Source organism: Sinocyclocheilus rhinocerous, unplaced genomic scaffold (assembly GCF_001515625.1).
Source record: "Sinocyclocheilus rhinocerous isolate Xijiao unplaced genomic scaffold, SAMN03320098_v1.1 scaffold444, whole genome shotgun sequence".
Classification (NCBI taxonomy): domain Eukaryota; kingdom Metazoa; phylum Chordata; class Actinopteri; order Cypriniformes; family Cyprinidae; genus Sinocyclocheilus; species Sinocyclocheilus rhinocerous.
Window position 1 is genome coordinate 924,590 of NW_015645540.1, and position 17,358 is coordinate 941,947.

The window sequence follows — 17,358 nt, forward strand, 5'->3', positions numbered from 1 at the left end:
ATATATATTCATTTAGTAATATCTGACATTAAAATACTGTCAAATGTACAGTATATACATGAAGAGAAGCATGTACAATAATGTCAAATTCATTAAATTTGTATTTATTTTATTATTATTTACTTTTTTAATTTATGTATCATTTTTTCTTTTTCTTTTTTTGTTTTACCTTTTTAGCGGACCTCCTAGCAGCCTAACCCAAACTAAACTTGAAAATCACAGTCCTGTAGCAAAACCAGCTGAGAACTACTGATGTAGAAAGCTTAGAATTGCACAAGATAAAAAAGTAAATGTTCTTACACAGATAATTTGGCCTCTTGAGAAAAGACTGGATAGTCAGCAGGTCTTTTTGATCTGTCGTATTTCTAGTGATTGAAACCTCAAAAAGGATTTGCAGTGCTACTCTACTATATGTTTCTCTCATTAATGACACTAAAACAGCGTACAGTCACTCCTGGATGTCTTTGACATTTCACCTTGAATGCCCTCTTCCCGGACCATAAAGTGTAAGTGAGCGGCCGCAAAGATGCAGTCATCACCACAAATGACCGTAGTGCTACCAGTGCCTCATGTGGAACCGGGGACTATCTAATCCCAGCTCTAATTGGGCGTTGTGATACGACGGAGCGATTTTAGAGACGTTTTCATGCCCCACTGCTATCTATAGCCCCCCTAGGAGACCCCACAGGCAGCCACTGAGTCAGAAGCGCTTTGCCTGCTTGCCTTATTCATACCAAACCCAATCAGCCAAATCGGTCAACAAATTATCCAATCAGAACACATGGCTGAGCACCTCTCCGGCAAACTGACTTGAGGAAATGGACAAAGACCAGGCCACGCGACACAGATAAGAAGCCGCGAGCTCGCCAGCGCACCAAGAAGGCACATCTTCTGTGTTTCTGAGCGCAGAGTGAGATGAAAACAAGTTTGATTACAGCGGGCTGGTACAGCCAAGATGGGGCTGTTAGTGCTCCTCTCATTCCTTCCTTCCTTCATCCCTCCTTCACGCTTGAAGTCGTCACCCCAGGGATGCATCTTTACGGATTCAGACACGCGTCTTTATCATTTTATGTGCGACGAAAACACAGATATATAACCTTACGGGTTTGGACGAGGCCTACGAATACAAATAGCGGCAGGAGGCCAAACTGAAAAGAATTAATTGTGAAGGTACTTTCCTTTTAATTGAGTGTTCAGGACCCCAAAGCCCATATCCGACTACCAAGAGAGAAAACGCTTAAAGCACTCACACACATGTGAATTGATTGGGAAAAGTCACAAGGGATGCGCTTTTTTCGTTTTTAGTCGCTCATAAAACCGCTTTGCTCTCAACATCAGACACATTGCTGAGACGCCAAGCAACTAATTCTTTACATTTGATGCTTCCTTTACTTTCAAAATGGATTGCAGCAGAGGCTGAGATGAGTTTACATGATGCATTTTAGTTACATCCAAACTGTGGCATTTTATAGCCATTATTCTCAAGAGAACATATGCATCAGTTCTGATCGCCTGAGTCACTGCATGATTCCACAATGCATAGCTAGAAGGCCAAATGAGAGTGTATGCTTTGATGAGAGTGTAAATAAATGGGCTTTATGATCCGCTGAAAGCACACAGTAAGTGTTTTGATGAACAGTATTTTATCATCAGTCTGTGCCGCTGACCAATGCAGAGCCTTTAAAAGCAACACCAGCTGAGGACAAAAGGGTGAGGAGGGCTGCAGAGGGTCGAGAAAAGAAATTCACATATCAAGTAGACGCTTGGAAAGCCAAAGAGCAAGAGGGAAGGATGCCGAATGAAAATTAGCACTTAAGGGTTGATGACAAAGCCTGTCACCTCCGAGTTTCTCCATCTCCAGCCATCCTCTCTCCTCCCTCAGCCTGATGAACTGTCGAACGTGTGTATGTGACATGAATGTGTATGCGTGCACGACACAGAAGCGGATGTGTGTTCCTGTGAGCACGCATGTGAGTCTCCTCTCATGAGCCAGTCGGTGAGTGTGTAAATGGCATGTGTGAGAGATGAAGAGAGAGAGGGAGGGAAGACATATGAGAACAGACAGATGGAATAACAGTGTCTACACTGGACACGAGCAGCAAAACATAATCGCTCCCATTATAATCAATGACAGCTTCAGTTGCATTACCCCGCAAGTTTAAGTATGCCCTATTATATTTTTGACGCACTGCAGAGCTACTCTAATCCCATTTTTCCTTCTCATCTGAAAATAAATATATAGTATTGAACTCACAAATATAATGTGTGTAAACAGACAACACATTTTTATAGTAAAGTTTTAACAAAACAACAACACAATAACTTAACGTTTGTTTCACTTTAATGCCTCATTAAATCAGTCATAATTCCTTTGATCAATCCACCCCATAATTGGACAACTGCGCTAATTCCAGAGCCAATGCATGCAAAAGATTGATCAGAATAAACTGCACATCTTAAGTTTAAGTTTAAAAGATGTCATTAAATAAAATTAATAATAAATATAATGAAAAATAAAAAAATAAAAAAATAAATGTAATTGGATTCAAAACAATTATTTTAAAAATTAAATAGAAATACAACTAAATGTAAAAATATTAATTAAAATATTATACTTCTGTTATGTTGATTCTGCATTAAATCACTGTCAGTTAACAGCCTTTTAGTGAACATTCATTCATGTCATGCAGCGCATACTGTGACACATCAAAATTAAATCATTCCCATTATAATAAATTAAGTTGACTATACTGCACAGATGCTACAGTCGTTTTATTTTCCTAGTCTGCCTAAAATAAAATGATTTTTTTTTCTACAAATATAATTTGATCATTTAAATAACTTCTGATCATTACTTGTGATCAATGACAACTTCTGACTTTTGAATAAGTTTTAAACAGTATTGTAGCTTTACTCTTTAGCTACTGTACACTACCGTTTAAAAGTTTAGGGTCAGTTTTTTCTTTCTTTTTTATTATTAATCGATTTCGCCAAATACAAACAAAACAAAACAATTCAATAGTGTAAATATTCAAATGTTTAATGTCTTCACTGTTGCTTAAGTTTAGCTCACAGCTGATTAGTACTGAACATTGTTGACATGCAGCTTCAACACTTCCAGTGTAGACAGAATGTAATAGATGACTTAAAGGTGTGAGTGGGCACACAGACACACACACAGGCAAACACACACTCCCATAAATAAAACTGATTCCATTCTTGGAGCAGAGTTAAGCTGTCCCTTTTCTCGTGTCACCATCACCTCTCCACTCCTTCCCATCTCCGTCTCCCCGTCAGCCTTTGTTTTTTTTTTTTTTTTTTAGCTTTCTTGCTCGGTCTGTGGACAAATTATGGTGATTATCATTTAGTTTCTCTATTCTTAAACTCCCTCTCTTCTTTTGCTATCTTTGCTTTTTCCATCTTTCCTCAATCTCCTCGTTTCCCCTCTCCTTCTCTTTTGTACTTTCGCTCTTCATCTGTAACCAGCAGACACTCAGGGGAAATAAATTAGTAATATTTATGATGAACCCTTCTCAGTATCGTTTCTTCCCATCTCGTCGCCTCATAAAAAAGACACTGATCTTAACAGGCGTACCTATGTAGTCATCCGTCAAACAATCTACCCATCCATCACGGGCACAGTGCACTGCTCTGCTCCTCTCGGATGCCCAACACGGCAGCCAAGGCTGTTAAAACTACATAAACCAGCTCAACTCCCCCTGCACCCGAGTCTGCATCTATTATACCGAGGGATGCATCAGCCTCGGCGCTCCCCGCAACATTCTTCAAACGTAATTGCAATGGTCAAAACAGCTCCCAAAACGCCTGTAATTTGTCTGCATTTATCTGAAGCGAACTCCCGGAGAGATTTCTAAATCGGCTTCCAAATATGAGGAGATTTACCGAACCTTGCCTAGTGAACCTGAACATCTACCTGGGTGAGACTTTGATATATTTTCCCCACACATCTTCAGATAATCTCACCCCAGTAAAAAAAAAAAATGAGAATGTGAAGGGCAGAGCTGACGCTGGGAGAGAAAGGGCCCTGCTTTGACCGTACTAATAAAGGGCTGGTATGTAATTGAGCAGAACTGGAGGGAGGCTGCGTTTGATAGTGTTAACACTACGCAGGGACAGTTAAACAGCTGACGGTGAGCACTAGATATAGCTCTTTCTTATAACTAGCTCTGTATTATAACTTTCTTATAACTTCATCTCTCCTGTTTCCCATTCTTGGAAATAGCTGGTTTTTATGCACCAACCAGGTTGTATACACGATCAATTCTCAAACCCATTTAGGAAAACAAAATAATATAAGCCAAATGTTTTGGGAGTTTGCCACTCTTGTTGATGGAAACAGTAGGGAGGGGGCGGGAAAATGGAACAGTGATAAGATTCAAACTGTGTCCACTACACAAGCTACACATGCACTAACGTCTAGGCCATTCTATTATGCATTTAAATTTACCATGGTAACCACAGTATCCTTAAAAATACCAAAGAATTATAAGATCATGTGGGTTGTACTTTAAAGAGTATGTGATTAACTTGTTTTTGATTACAATATTAACCTACCAACCCAATCTCATGAGAAGCTGTGGGAATTCGGAAGAATTCACACACACACACACACACACACACACGTTTACTTAGCTATCTAAATGGGGACATTACATAGACTTCTATTGTTTTTAATATACAGATATTTATACACTTTTTAACCTAAATCCACCCCTACCCCTAACCCGCAGAAAACTTTCTGCATTTTTACAATTTCAAAAAAACTTTGTTTACTTTATTTTTATACCAGTTTTACAAATGAGTATGTCCCAAATGGAGGTTTTTGGCGATTTTGTCAGGTTTTGCTCACTTTTTGGTACAAATTTGTCCCCAAAATATAGTTAAGTAGGTACACACATACACACACACACACACACACAGACAGACAAATAATGCAAACTTAACCCAACCTTTAAACCTAATTGTAATAATAAAAAAACCTATAAAAACTCTAAAGAAGATCCATGTTGTACGATTTCACCATCTCTTATAAATTATTAAGAGTTGTCATGAAAGTGTGATATGATTTGTCATCACTTTCCTCTGGAATTTTTAATGTGTTTTTAGAATAGCACTTTATCAGCAGCATTTTCAGCAGTCATTACTTCAGTCTTCATGTCACATGATCCTAAAAATCATTCTAAAATGCTGATTTGGTGCTCAAAAAACATAAAAAAAGAAATGTGCATGCCTTTGTGTAATTTATGTCGTAGAACAAAAAGTGAAAGTTAGTTTAGACCTTATTTCACAAACCAAAATCTATTATTCCAAAAACTCCTGTGGGAACCCATGGATATAAAAAAAAAAAAAAAAAAAGTTATTCTCTTGCGGGTTGTAGGAATACAAATGGTTCTACATGGGATGTACTTCAAAAAGGCTTTTATTGTACAAACCATGGTAATTTAACTATGGTAAACTTCTGTAATGGATCTGCATAGACATTATGTGGAAATTTACTCACTTTGTACGAAGTGAGGAGGATTGTCATTGACATCCGTCAATCGTACAGTAACTGTTGTCGTTCCTGACAAACCGCCAAGATGGCCACCCATGTCTTTAGCTAGCAGGACCACTAGATACTGATCCTGCACTTCTCTATCTAGATCTGGAACTGCAGTACGCAGGATGCCTGAGGGAGAAAGAGAGACAAAGAGAGAAGCACATCACAAATTCAATCATCTCCTTGAATCAAATCATTTCCATGTGTTCTCTGACCACAAACTTGTAGAAACGCATCCCAGCGGACAAGGTCATCCGCGAGAAACTCCTACCATAGGAAAACAGTCTACTGTACAATGGAGGTTTATTAAAATGTCACAAGGAAATTTAACTGTGGATACATGCTGTGGATAGGAAGAGACCTTTTAGAATGCTATGGCTAAGAATGCTAATTCTCGCTAATGAGTAAAAAAGAATGCCATGTAATGCATATAGGACAGAATTAGGTTAATATCCTTGATTAGCATTCACAAACCTCCAGGAGAAAAAGCCCTCTCATTCATATTAGTGTGTGGTCCACAAATGTCAACAAAATTAATTAGGTTTCATTAGACGGCCAAATGTAATCAAAACATGAAGGAAGTCCATTATCCACACAGACAGAGACACAATGCACTTCTACACAAACATTCGCACAATGGATCTGTGCAAGCAGTAAAATTAATCTTTCACTTTCTCACTCCTTCTCCCTGCCTCATTCTTTCTAGCCTGTCATATACACAAATACCCATCATTCTACTCACAACCTTTACACTCACACATAGTGACTGGCCACACAGTCCCACTGTGTGTAGAATCGCACTGTGCTCACTTCACTTCTGCCAATTCCACTCTACAACACAAAGAAGCAGGAGTGATTTATCAAATGACTACAGCCCCCCTGTAACCGTGAATAAAAGCCTCTCGCAAGCCTCCGGGTCACAAACCAGACCCTCCGACAGGCACAGAGGCAGAAGGCAGAGGCCGGGCCGTTGTGTCATTTAAGCTTGCCATTTAAAGGAAAAGTTCACCCAGAAATTCTGTCATAATTTACTCGCCCCCATGTCCTTCCGAACCCATATGCTGTTTTATTCTGTGGAGATATTTTAAGACTCTTTATGCAGCTACACTACCATTCAAAAATTTGGGGCCGGTTTTTTTATGTTTTTGAAAGAGATCACTTATGCTCACCAAGGCTGCATTTATTTTATCAAAACTACAATAAATAATGTGAAATATTATTACAAATTAAAATAAAATACAATATTAATATATTTTAAAATGTAATACATTCCTGTGATGGAAAACCTGAAATTTCAGCAGCCATTACTCCCTAATTACTGACCCTAAACTTTTGAATGGTAGTATATATAATTAATGACACTAAAAAGTTGTATAAAAATAGCCCATAAGACATGAAGTCATACAACATCATTAAGTGTGAAACAATTATGAACAATTATTGAATGTTGCTTCAAACAATAAAGTAACAAATATAATTTGTTCCTAAAGAAGAAAACACAGACGAAACCAAATCTAAAAAAAAAACATAAAAGTCGGCACACCATAATTAACCATAAGCCATAATTAATAATGGACTTCACACAAGGTCCTAAAGAAGAAAGCCAATTTCACTCACTAAACACTGTATATAACCCAAAGTAACAATTTATCATAAATTAAATATGTTAAAATTATCCTTGAATTTGGAAGCAGATGCAGGCTAGATATAAGCTTTGGTGGCGTCAATGAATAATGACTTGCAAATCTCATGCAAAGCTATCATATGACTTCAGAAGACTTGGAATATGACACACAAGTCATATGGACTACTTTTTATGCTGCTTTTATGGTGATCTTTTTAAAGTTTGGTCACTGAATTGTTATTATATGGCAAGAGCTGCACGAAGATTCTTCAACACATTCAATTGTGTTTTCTACTGAAAATATAACAGCATACAGGTTTGAAATGACAAGAAGATGATTAAATGATGACAGAATTTAACTATCCCTTGAACAGTTCACAAACCTGTGGTGGCGTCCCACTTTGAAGCATTTTTCTTTTTTCACAGCCCTCAGAAGTGTGATTTGAGTTAGTGTTTGCAGCATTTGTTAGAAGTGCAGCAGCTCAAGCGGTATGAATATATTTCTGCCAAGTCAGTCTGGATTAACGAGCGTTGAGGAGAGGGAGGGAAGAACCAGGAAAATAGGAAGGAGCAAAGAATCAGAGGGATGAAGGGATGACAGAGTGCGGGGGAACTTATGGAAATGATTACGGATTTGAAGGGAGAGAGCGTGGTGCTAATGGCTGATCAGGGACTGAGACCGGACTAAAGATAGTACATCATGAAACTGAAGGCTCTCTGTTTCACAAAATTTTTATGTATTTTTCACTGACTACACTTGATTCTCACCCAGTCCTTCAGACTTGACCGACAAGTCAAGAACTTCGAGTGATGTTCACCATTTTGTCACCGTGACAAACACTTGAAGTGGTTCTTCAGTTTCTCATAAATGCTTTAGATCTCATCATGTTAGTGCTATCTACAGTATACTATTATTGTGTTGTTGTTATTGCAGACTTTGCAGTCAAAGGCCTTTTTTGACACTTTTATTGACAGTACATTAGAGACAAAATGAAGGCGAAAAGATGGGGGAATCAGATCAAAACTCACACTGGCCACATGAGCACCATGGCACGTGTCAAAAACCTATACAGTTCTATACAGTTATGTATTCTATACTATACAGTTCTGAAAGGATCATTAGTTTATGGTGGTTAGTGCTGGTTGGAAGTGTTCTATGCTTTGCTAAATACAGTTTAATAACATTAACACTGTTTTTGCATAATTTGCCAAATTTACTGGTTGTAACTGAAATGACACACAATAAAATAATTTTGATAATTGATTTTAACAGGTGTTAAATAAACTTAACACATCACATGTCTCAAATTTCATGTCAAGCCTGTTTCTCACTTACACTGTTGTCTCCTTGGTAACCAAGTAAAATATTTTTTTAAAACAACCCTAATGGCGGCAGTGTAAAATATGAAAAAATTATAAGTAAAGTAAAAATTATAAAAAACATTTATAAAAATCATTGTATTATGCTTCTTTCGTATTATAAATAAAACCCAATACATCTTTAATATTTTTATAATGGATTTGCATAGTTTAAAAGGATTGTTCACCCAAAAACGAAAAACGTCATGCCATTCACCATATTTAATATGAACTATGCACGTGCTGATCAATGTTCATAAAGTGAATAAAAGGCTAAATTAAATCTGTTCATCATATAAAGCAATCATGTCTCTTCAGAACACCTGGATTACTGCATTTTCCAGAAAATAAGTTGCACCTGATCAAAAATGCATCGTTGAGAGAGAGAAAGAGAAAAAAACCAAAAAAACATACATGCACAAATAAAATAAAATACCAGAAAATAAAACAAAATGTTTACAAATATCAAACATTATAAAAATTTATTTTGTTCCCCTCATAAATCCTATACATTTTGTATTATTCAGAACAGGAATGAAAAATATAAGGATAAAAAAAAAAAAAATTATAGTTGCATTCAATATAAACAACATTTACTGTAAATCCCTAGCCTAAATGAATTTATTTAAAACAAAACTGAAACTACCGGAATGTGGAAAAAGCGCTATACAATTAAACTTGGGCTCACATACCTCTCTTATTCAGCACAGATCCAAATGAGTGTGCTGTGCGCATGTTTTGTGTGCTTGACATTATATACATTTATATAATGCTTTGGAATATAATTCGCAACACATTTCAGTTATTTAAAAAAAATCTGACTTGTATCCTGAAAAATATGGTAAACTACTCAACTCATATGGATTATGTTTACCGTGTTTTTTATTAACTTTTTGAAGTGTAAAAGTTTTGGGGTAATGAGCGTTCAGTGGAGGAACAGAATTCTATCAGGTTTCATAAAAATTATCTTCATTTGTGTTATGAAGATGAATGAAACTTTTCTTTCATGTGGGGAGCAGGCGTGGATTAATGGTTAGAGAGTCAGACTTGTAACTCAAAAGTCACAGGTTCGAGTCTCGGGACCGGCAGGGATTGTAGGTGGGGGGAGTGAATGTACAGCGCTCTCTTCCACCTTCAATAGCACGACCCTTGAACAAGGCACAGAACCCCCAACTGGTCCCCGGGTGCTGCAGTGAAAAATGGCTGCCCACTGCTCCAGGTGTGTGTTGTGTTTGTTCACAACTCACTACTTCACTTAACAGTGAATAACTGATGACATTTAAGTTTTTGAGTGAACTAACACTTTAAGATAGAAAGCTTGAGTCTGAGAATACTTTATATTCATTGAATCAAAAGAATTTTAAAAAGCTAAAATCTATTAGTTTTAATAAAAATCAGCTGCTGGGTCAAGAAAAACCCACCTGTCTGAGCATCCACGGAGAAGTGCGGCTGCCCCTGAACCAGCGTGTACACCAGCCGTGCGCTGTTCCCATATGTGGGATCGTCTGCGTCTGAAGCCGTCACCTGGATGATGGAGGTCCCTGAGGAAGAGTTTCAGGGAGTGAGAGGGCAAAAAAGACAAAAAGAGATGATCAATATGGCACATATGAACACAGGTCATCACAGGACAAGCACATTACGCGAAGAGACCCATATAAAGACTGACAGATTCTCCCCCTCTCTCCTCTCACTCTCCCTCCTGCTGCAGTGTGACAAATACAGTATTCACTTTCTCTTCTCCCCACACCTTCTTTCATTCGCGCCTCTGTCTGTCTCACTTCATTTCTCTTCATCTCCTTCTCCAATTCCCCATTTGCTCCCTCTCTCAATCTCTATGCCTGTTTCTGTGGCCACACTCCCCTGTTCCCATAACTCCCTCACGTCTCAAATCTCTCTTTCGCTCCTGACAGATATGGACTTTTTTCCAACCAAATAAATCAAAGAGCTTCATGCGAAGGACCGAAGCGGTTTGAAAAAAACATATATATGTACAATGGGAAAAGAACTACATTTCCCATGGGGCAATGGCTGACAAGCTCAGAGGGACGGGGGGGATTTGTGGGAGCAGCTGTTGCTGTTTTCAGACATCAAAGGCCTGACAGTGTCACCAAGAAAGCTTGTGGGTTGAGGGGAGTGTGCCGTCTGATTACAGATCTTTCGCAGGTAGTTAAGAAGCAGCAAATAGAAGACAGTAGGAGAACGAGAGCGAGAGAGAGATTGTCACTGTAAACGAATGATCAGATAGGCAGATCAAAAAATAGGCTGCCGGGTTGACGCAACATGCAGCGGCTCAGAGAAATCTATTCATATTCAATCTGAGTGGAACTGAAAAAACACGCCACAATTTAGACTGATAACGCATTCACACTGATGGAATATTAGATTTGAATGGCGCTCTGGTTTCGTTTACCTCAGCAAGGGTTCGAGCATTCAGATGCAGCACAGAATATTTCTTGTTTGCACTTGGGATCCTTTGATATTAATTAAACCCATTTCAGGAAAACAAAAAGAGCACTACTGTCTAGGGGTAATATTTTGAGCCCGCCTCAAATGGACGTAAAATTGATAAACGTGAGAGGTTATTTCACATTTAAACACCGCAAATTATAGGGAGCATTTTCCTCAGCTTTTCATCCAATGATTTTTGGGACAGCATGAATCCTGCATTATTCAAAAATCATTGACATTCACCAAGAAAATGTGCTAGCGGGGATGAGCATATGTTGTCTTCCGCTACCTATGTTTGCCATCTCGGGTACTGTGGCGCTGTAGGGTCCTTCCTCGAAGACAGGTGGGTTGTCGTTGATATCCTGCACTCTAATGATGAACTGGGAGGAGGGCTCCAGGGCACGCTCTGTCTGACTGTCTGTTGCTGTGGCAATCAGCCGGTATTCGTCCTTCTCCTCCCGATCCAAGGGCTTGGTTACGTGGATGTTGCCCGTCTTCTCGTCAATCACAAACACTGACCCCGCCCCCTCACCCCGCAGCACGTACTTAGTGCGTCCATCACCTCTGTCCATGTCAGTGTGAAGCTGATGAAGAGAAAAAGAGAGGGAAAGGTTGAGACAGAACGATTACAAGAGACTGAAGGGTTAAGAAAGACTAGTATATATGCTGGGTAGATTGTAATCTGTTACTGATTCCAAATTACATAACAAAAATTGTAGCTAGTAACATAATCCATTACATTACACATTTTAGGTAATATAATCCACTTTTTGATTACTTTTAGATTACTTGTGACCCAACTCATCTATCACATTGATTGATAGATTGATATAAAAATACAAAGAGAATAAAAATATATTCCATTTGTTGTTATTAAGAACATTACGTCAAGTTTTTTTTTTAACTGTGGTTCATGAAGTAAACTGCAGGGGGGTTGTGAGTTTAATGAAAAGCTAATAATTAATTAAATTATACACATTTTAAAGTAAAATCAATCATTTTAAAATAACAACAATCAAAATGAAACGCTTACTAAAAAAAGATGAAATATTTCATTTGTTTACCTGCATGTCATGTGACCATTTACCAACATCAGAGAACCGTGAACATGCAAATGTGTAATTAACTTATAATTAACTCTCAGAGGGTACTTCAAGTAAATATATTAGATGAAAGAGGTTCAGCTGACAAAAAAGTTTGGGAATCCCTGTATCACACAAAAAAGAAATAACATGAATTTGTGCATTTAAATGTGTTTTAAAGACAAAAGACTTCCAAAGACAAAGACTTGTGTGAATAATATGTAATCCAGATTACATGCAATCAGTTACTACCCAGCACAGAGGTCAAAACACCATCAACTTTATGTGCATAAAGCAAAAACGGTAAAACAAAAGATTAATCTTAAAATATAGACTCCACTTTGACAGATGAGGACTTCAGGGGCTCATTGGCAGACAGTACAGATGGGCGGTAATGATCACACAGCCTTGTGTGAAACGCTCGTACTCTGGGCACTGATTGAGGGTGGAGTCTGGTTACCAGATCAGCGGCAGTCTACGGCTAAGGAGCCTTCATGCAGTGAGCAAAGCCTGGGCTGCATAGGGAGCGCATGACGCTCAGAGGGAAGAGTGTGGAGAAAGCATCAGCATTCATCCTCATTACTGCTTCTACGTGGCCAGAATACAGCTGCTTAAAAAGACCCCATAACAGCACAACTTCAACAAAAAGTGCCACACAGCAAGTTTGGAAGACAAATGGGAGCGTGTCCTATGCGTGTCCTATGCATTAGAGTGTGGAAAGAGTTGAGTGTGTTCCAATCAAAATGGAGATTTTTTTGGAATCAGAATATTCAATGGCTTTTCTAGATTGAATTTTGAGACAAAACATGTGGTTGTGTAGATGTAAATCCCCAAAGAATGTCCTGACACTCGGTGGGCAGTGATGAGGAAAACTCTAAGAAAGCACATTCTGCTCAGTGATACACATTCTTGTGTACGATAGCCAGGCGCAATGCAACAAGTTGGCAAACGATAAAACAGTTTTTCCATGTCAAGAGGTGCTCACATTGAGGTTTCCAGGTCACTGTACTGTTGGTTGCAAGTAGGCGTTCCTCCTCAGATAGCAGTATCACACAGCTTTTCTCAGCATGTTCATATGTAGTTTAAAAGTTCAACTGCAGTCAAAGTAAAGCAATAACTTTAACATGTCATGTAAACGCTTTACACAGAGTGAAATTGTACTAGTTTGATTTTTGGACCAACAGATCAAGAATATGTGATTGTAGCTTTGCCTTATGCAGCATGTATTTTAATCAATATTCATAATAAATATCAATATTCTCAATAATATAAAAAAAACGTTATTATATTTTATTATTATTAATATTATAATTATAAAATTATATTAATCTGTATTTATATTTATTAATATAATTACTAATCAGCTTTTCTTGAGGCCAATAAGAAAATAAATAAATAAATATTTGCTTTCATAAATAAATAGTCTTTACATTAATATAGCTTTTTACTGAATAGTTTCGCTCAAAGCATTTTGAATGAGTGGAGTGGATCTACACAATCAGCATCTACCTGGATAATGCAACAGCAGCCTTATTGTGCCAGAACTCCCACCACACACCAGTTATCAGTGGAGAGGCGACAGTGTGAAGTAGCCAATTATATGGATGATTAGGAGGCCATGATGGAGTGACGAGGGCGCACGGGTTACATATCTATCTTTTGAAAAAGCACCCTGAGATTTTTAATGACCACCAGCAGTCAAAACCTTGGTGTAGTCCCTGTTTATACCTGGTATTAAATCCGTTTTGGGTTATCTGATGACAACTGGTCAGCTGAGACAAGTCACTACAGGGTCTTTGATTTCAGGGCTACACTTAGTAAGTCAAGATGATTCTACATGTTAACAAGTGCAAAAAGGCACAAGAAGTCATCACATTATTGCTTATTGCACATTATACTAAATATACTTTATATATACAAATCTACTGCAAACATGCTGTTTTGAATAAAATGCTCCTTGTTATTTGAGCTCCTATATAAAGTTTTTTTTTTTTTGATGAACTTCAGATGATCTGCATCATGCTGATGTAAATCAAAGACATTCCACATCTATTTACTAATACTAATATACAGACATTTTTGGGGAAACCAATTTTTTCAGGATTCTTTGATGAATAGAAATTTCCAAAGAACAGCAATTATTTTAAACAGAAATCATTTTCTAACATTATGTCATTACTCTCACTTTTCATTATCAATTTAATGCATCCTTGCTGAATAAAAGTATTTATTTCTTTAATTACTGGCCCCAGTCTTTTGAATGGTAGTATACATGTAAATGTTTGTTGTAACCCTCTATGAATACAAATGAGATCAGGCAGGTAAATATGTGCTATTTGCTAAGTCACAAAACGTTTTGGACCCCACACCTGTATTTAGCACTGACCATTTGTGATCAGATCGCTCGAAATGGATGTTAATACCAGGTGTTAGTCAGTACCTCAGCTTCAGTTGGTAGTCAGTCGAGGGAACTACGTGTCTTCCAGTCCAGGTGTCGAGTGTTGTAGCTAGTGAGAGCAGGCAGCCATGAAGCCGTTGCTGTGTTGTGGCTTTGGAATTCCTGATTCCATCCCTTAATTCCGCCTTGAGCTCTCGGTCAGTCAAGTCTGCCAGCAGTTTGCCGTTCCAAGCCTGGGGTTCTTAACGAAGGGCCTTAATGACCTGCCTTAACGACAGGACTTAACGAGGCCCTTAATGAAGCTGCCGCTATCGTTAAGGCTGACGATGGCGGGATGATGAAAGACGCAGAGAATCCCCTCTGTGTAGTCATGGAGAATGAGAGGAGCGTGTCCTTTTGTCCCTGGCATTGACCTGATCGACGTGACCTCCGCCCACACTCCTTGTGATTTACACATCCAATAACACTGATGTAGTGACACAGCTCAAAACAAACACACACAAGGACTCAAGGACAGACACACAGCGTGATGCACAACTGCACACACACTCTGCCAAGCGGATGCCTGACCACATTAGAGAAGAAAAAAAACAAGCATGAATTTAAACAGTCGCACCATTATTGGCCCTACCGAGATTAGAATATCGGTACTAAATGAGGTCTAATATCTACACAGCTGAACCTGGCTGACACCTTAATAAAGGATTTATCAGAGAGGCAGTTGATTTTGAAAACAAGACATTTTGAAAAGCAACTGAATTATACATGAAATTGCATCAAAAAGGTCTAATGTATGCACTGACATCCAGCTGACCATAATATGCATTCAAATTAGTCATCTAAATTCCTGCCAGACATCCTGTTTCAAGGACAGATTCTCGGCTTCCTTTGTATACATGGGCATTATCATTAGGCCTCTAAATCAACTAAATTACTCATATTATAAAGTAATGTTCTTATACTCATATAGTCAATTTCATATTTTTGCAATAACCATAAATCATGAACTGTGGGAAAAAATATTCAGTGTCAACCTCTAAATCACTTAAATAACTTATTCGGGTATACTCAATTTCACATTCCTGCAGCACAATAAATCATAAAACATTGAGAGAGGGGAAAAAAATGCATTTTGCATCTGTGCATTAACCTAATGAATGTGTTTTCCTGGGTAGATTTATTTAGCGCCCCGCGAGTTGGGAGAAACAGTGTTTGAGAAAATGGCACTTCAGCCATCATGTGAAATGGGTTTTGACTGCTCTAAACAGCAATGCGGTGGCCTGGATAGCGAGAGGCCATCTACACACATAACCATTACAGAAACACACACTCCGATACACACAGATCTCAGCGTGTTATGAGTTTCAATCCCCCTTTGCCACCAGGGAATCTTATCAAAGGCTTTAAGGCTGATGGGAGAGAATCTCCGGCTCCTTCACGTCTGAGTGAGGAAGATGAAGCTTGCGCGCTTCTCCTCAGAGGAGCTCAGCAACACATGACTCACTAACGACATTGAGATGCGTTACTTTAAAAGTGATGCATTACTTTACTCTTAATACAAGTAACTAATTCTGTCAATTGGTTCATCCAACAGTAGAGTTTTTTTCTTCATTATCATCATTATTATGATTATTATTATAAGGTGGTACTTTTGCTTTGTCCGATTTAACTATGCGACAAACCTGTATAGATATCATGCTAAACATCTCATGACTAAAACGGGGTTATGTCCCAGTCCTGTTCTCTATATTTTCCATATTGTCTATATTGTCACCTTTCTTGTCAAATAAATGAAAATAAAACAAGAAAATAAATAACTAGCATGAAATCAATAAATATTTATTTGTAATATTTTATTTCTTTATTGGCTTTTAAACAGATGCAAAATACATCTTTACCCACTCCCACAATGTTAACAATTAAAATATATGTCAATTTTACATTAAATTTTGTATAGTTAATCTAAAAAAAATAAACATACATATATATATATATATATATATAGACCAACATATAAAAACAATAGAGCTGTCAAATCGATTAATCGCATCCAAAATAAAAGTTTATGTTTGCATGATATTTGTGTGTACTGTGTATATTTATATCTATATATAAATACACACACACATACATGTATATATTTAAATAATATTTACATGTATACAGATGAGATCAAAATTAGAGAACAACCTACAATTTCCTAAATTTCAAGGTCACTGCTTATTTTAAATGATCCTAGTAGGAGTAAGAACACTTACAGATACCTCCAAGTTATTGGTGTTAATCTGGCACCTGGTGCTAATTTCCTTAATTATATGACAAACCCTATTAAACTGGCAGTATTCTTCCAATTGTCAGAGATTGCAAGATGGTGAGCCACTGGTGACGGAAAGCCTGCGACAGGAGGTTGTCCAGAAGGTCAAAGGAATGACCCTTTCAGCCACAGCAAGAGAAGCTGGTCATTACAAATCTGTGATTTCTAGAATACTGCAGCTTTACAATGACACTAATTAATTTAAGTCGTCCACGTAAGACAAATGCACAAGAAGACAGGATAATGCGGAGACACTCAATGGGGAATTGGTTCAACACTGCAGCTGGAATTGCCTGCCAGTTCAGCGCAGAACAGGGTAAGGATCTGTCTCTGCGCATTTAAAGGGGTCATATGATGCGATTTCATTTTTTCCTTTCTCTTTGGAGTGTTACAAGCTCTTGGTGCATAAAGAAGATCTGTAAATTTGCAAAGACTAAAGTCTCAAATCCAAAGAGATATTCTTTATGAAAGTTAAGAGTCAGCCACGCCTACCTAAAACGGCTCATTCGAACACGCCCCCACATATCTACCTCACGATGTGGGAAGATTTGCATAACACAGCCCAAATGTTCA

General features: G+C 38.0%; 1 protein-coding gene across 1 annotated transcript in view; it reads right to left on the reverse strand.

Annotated features, from left to right (window-relative positions):
* LOC107706285 (uncharacterized) overlaps window positions 1-17,358 on the reverse strand; it is a 162,369-nt gene that overhangs the window by 45,452 nt on the left and 99,559 nt on the right. Inside the window, exons 3-5 of the mRNA XM_016509964.1 lie at window positions 11,281-11,575; window positions 9,965-10,084; window positions 5,522-5,689 (exon numbers count right to left, since the gene is read on the reverse strand). Coding sequence (XP_016365450.1) covers window positions 5,522-5,689; window positions 9,965-10,084; window positions 11,281-11,575 — 583 coding nt within the window. The remainder of the gene's footprint in view (window positions 1-5,521; window positions 5,690-9,964; window positions 10,085-11,280; window positions 11,576-17,358) is intronic.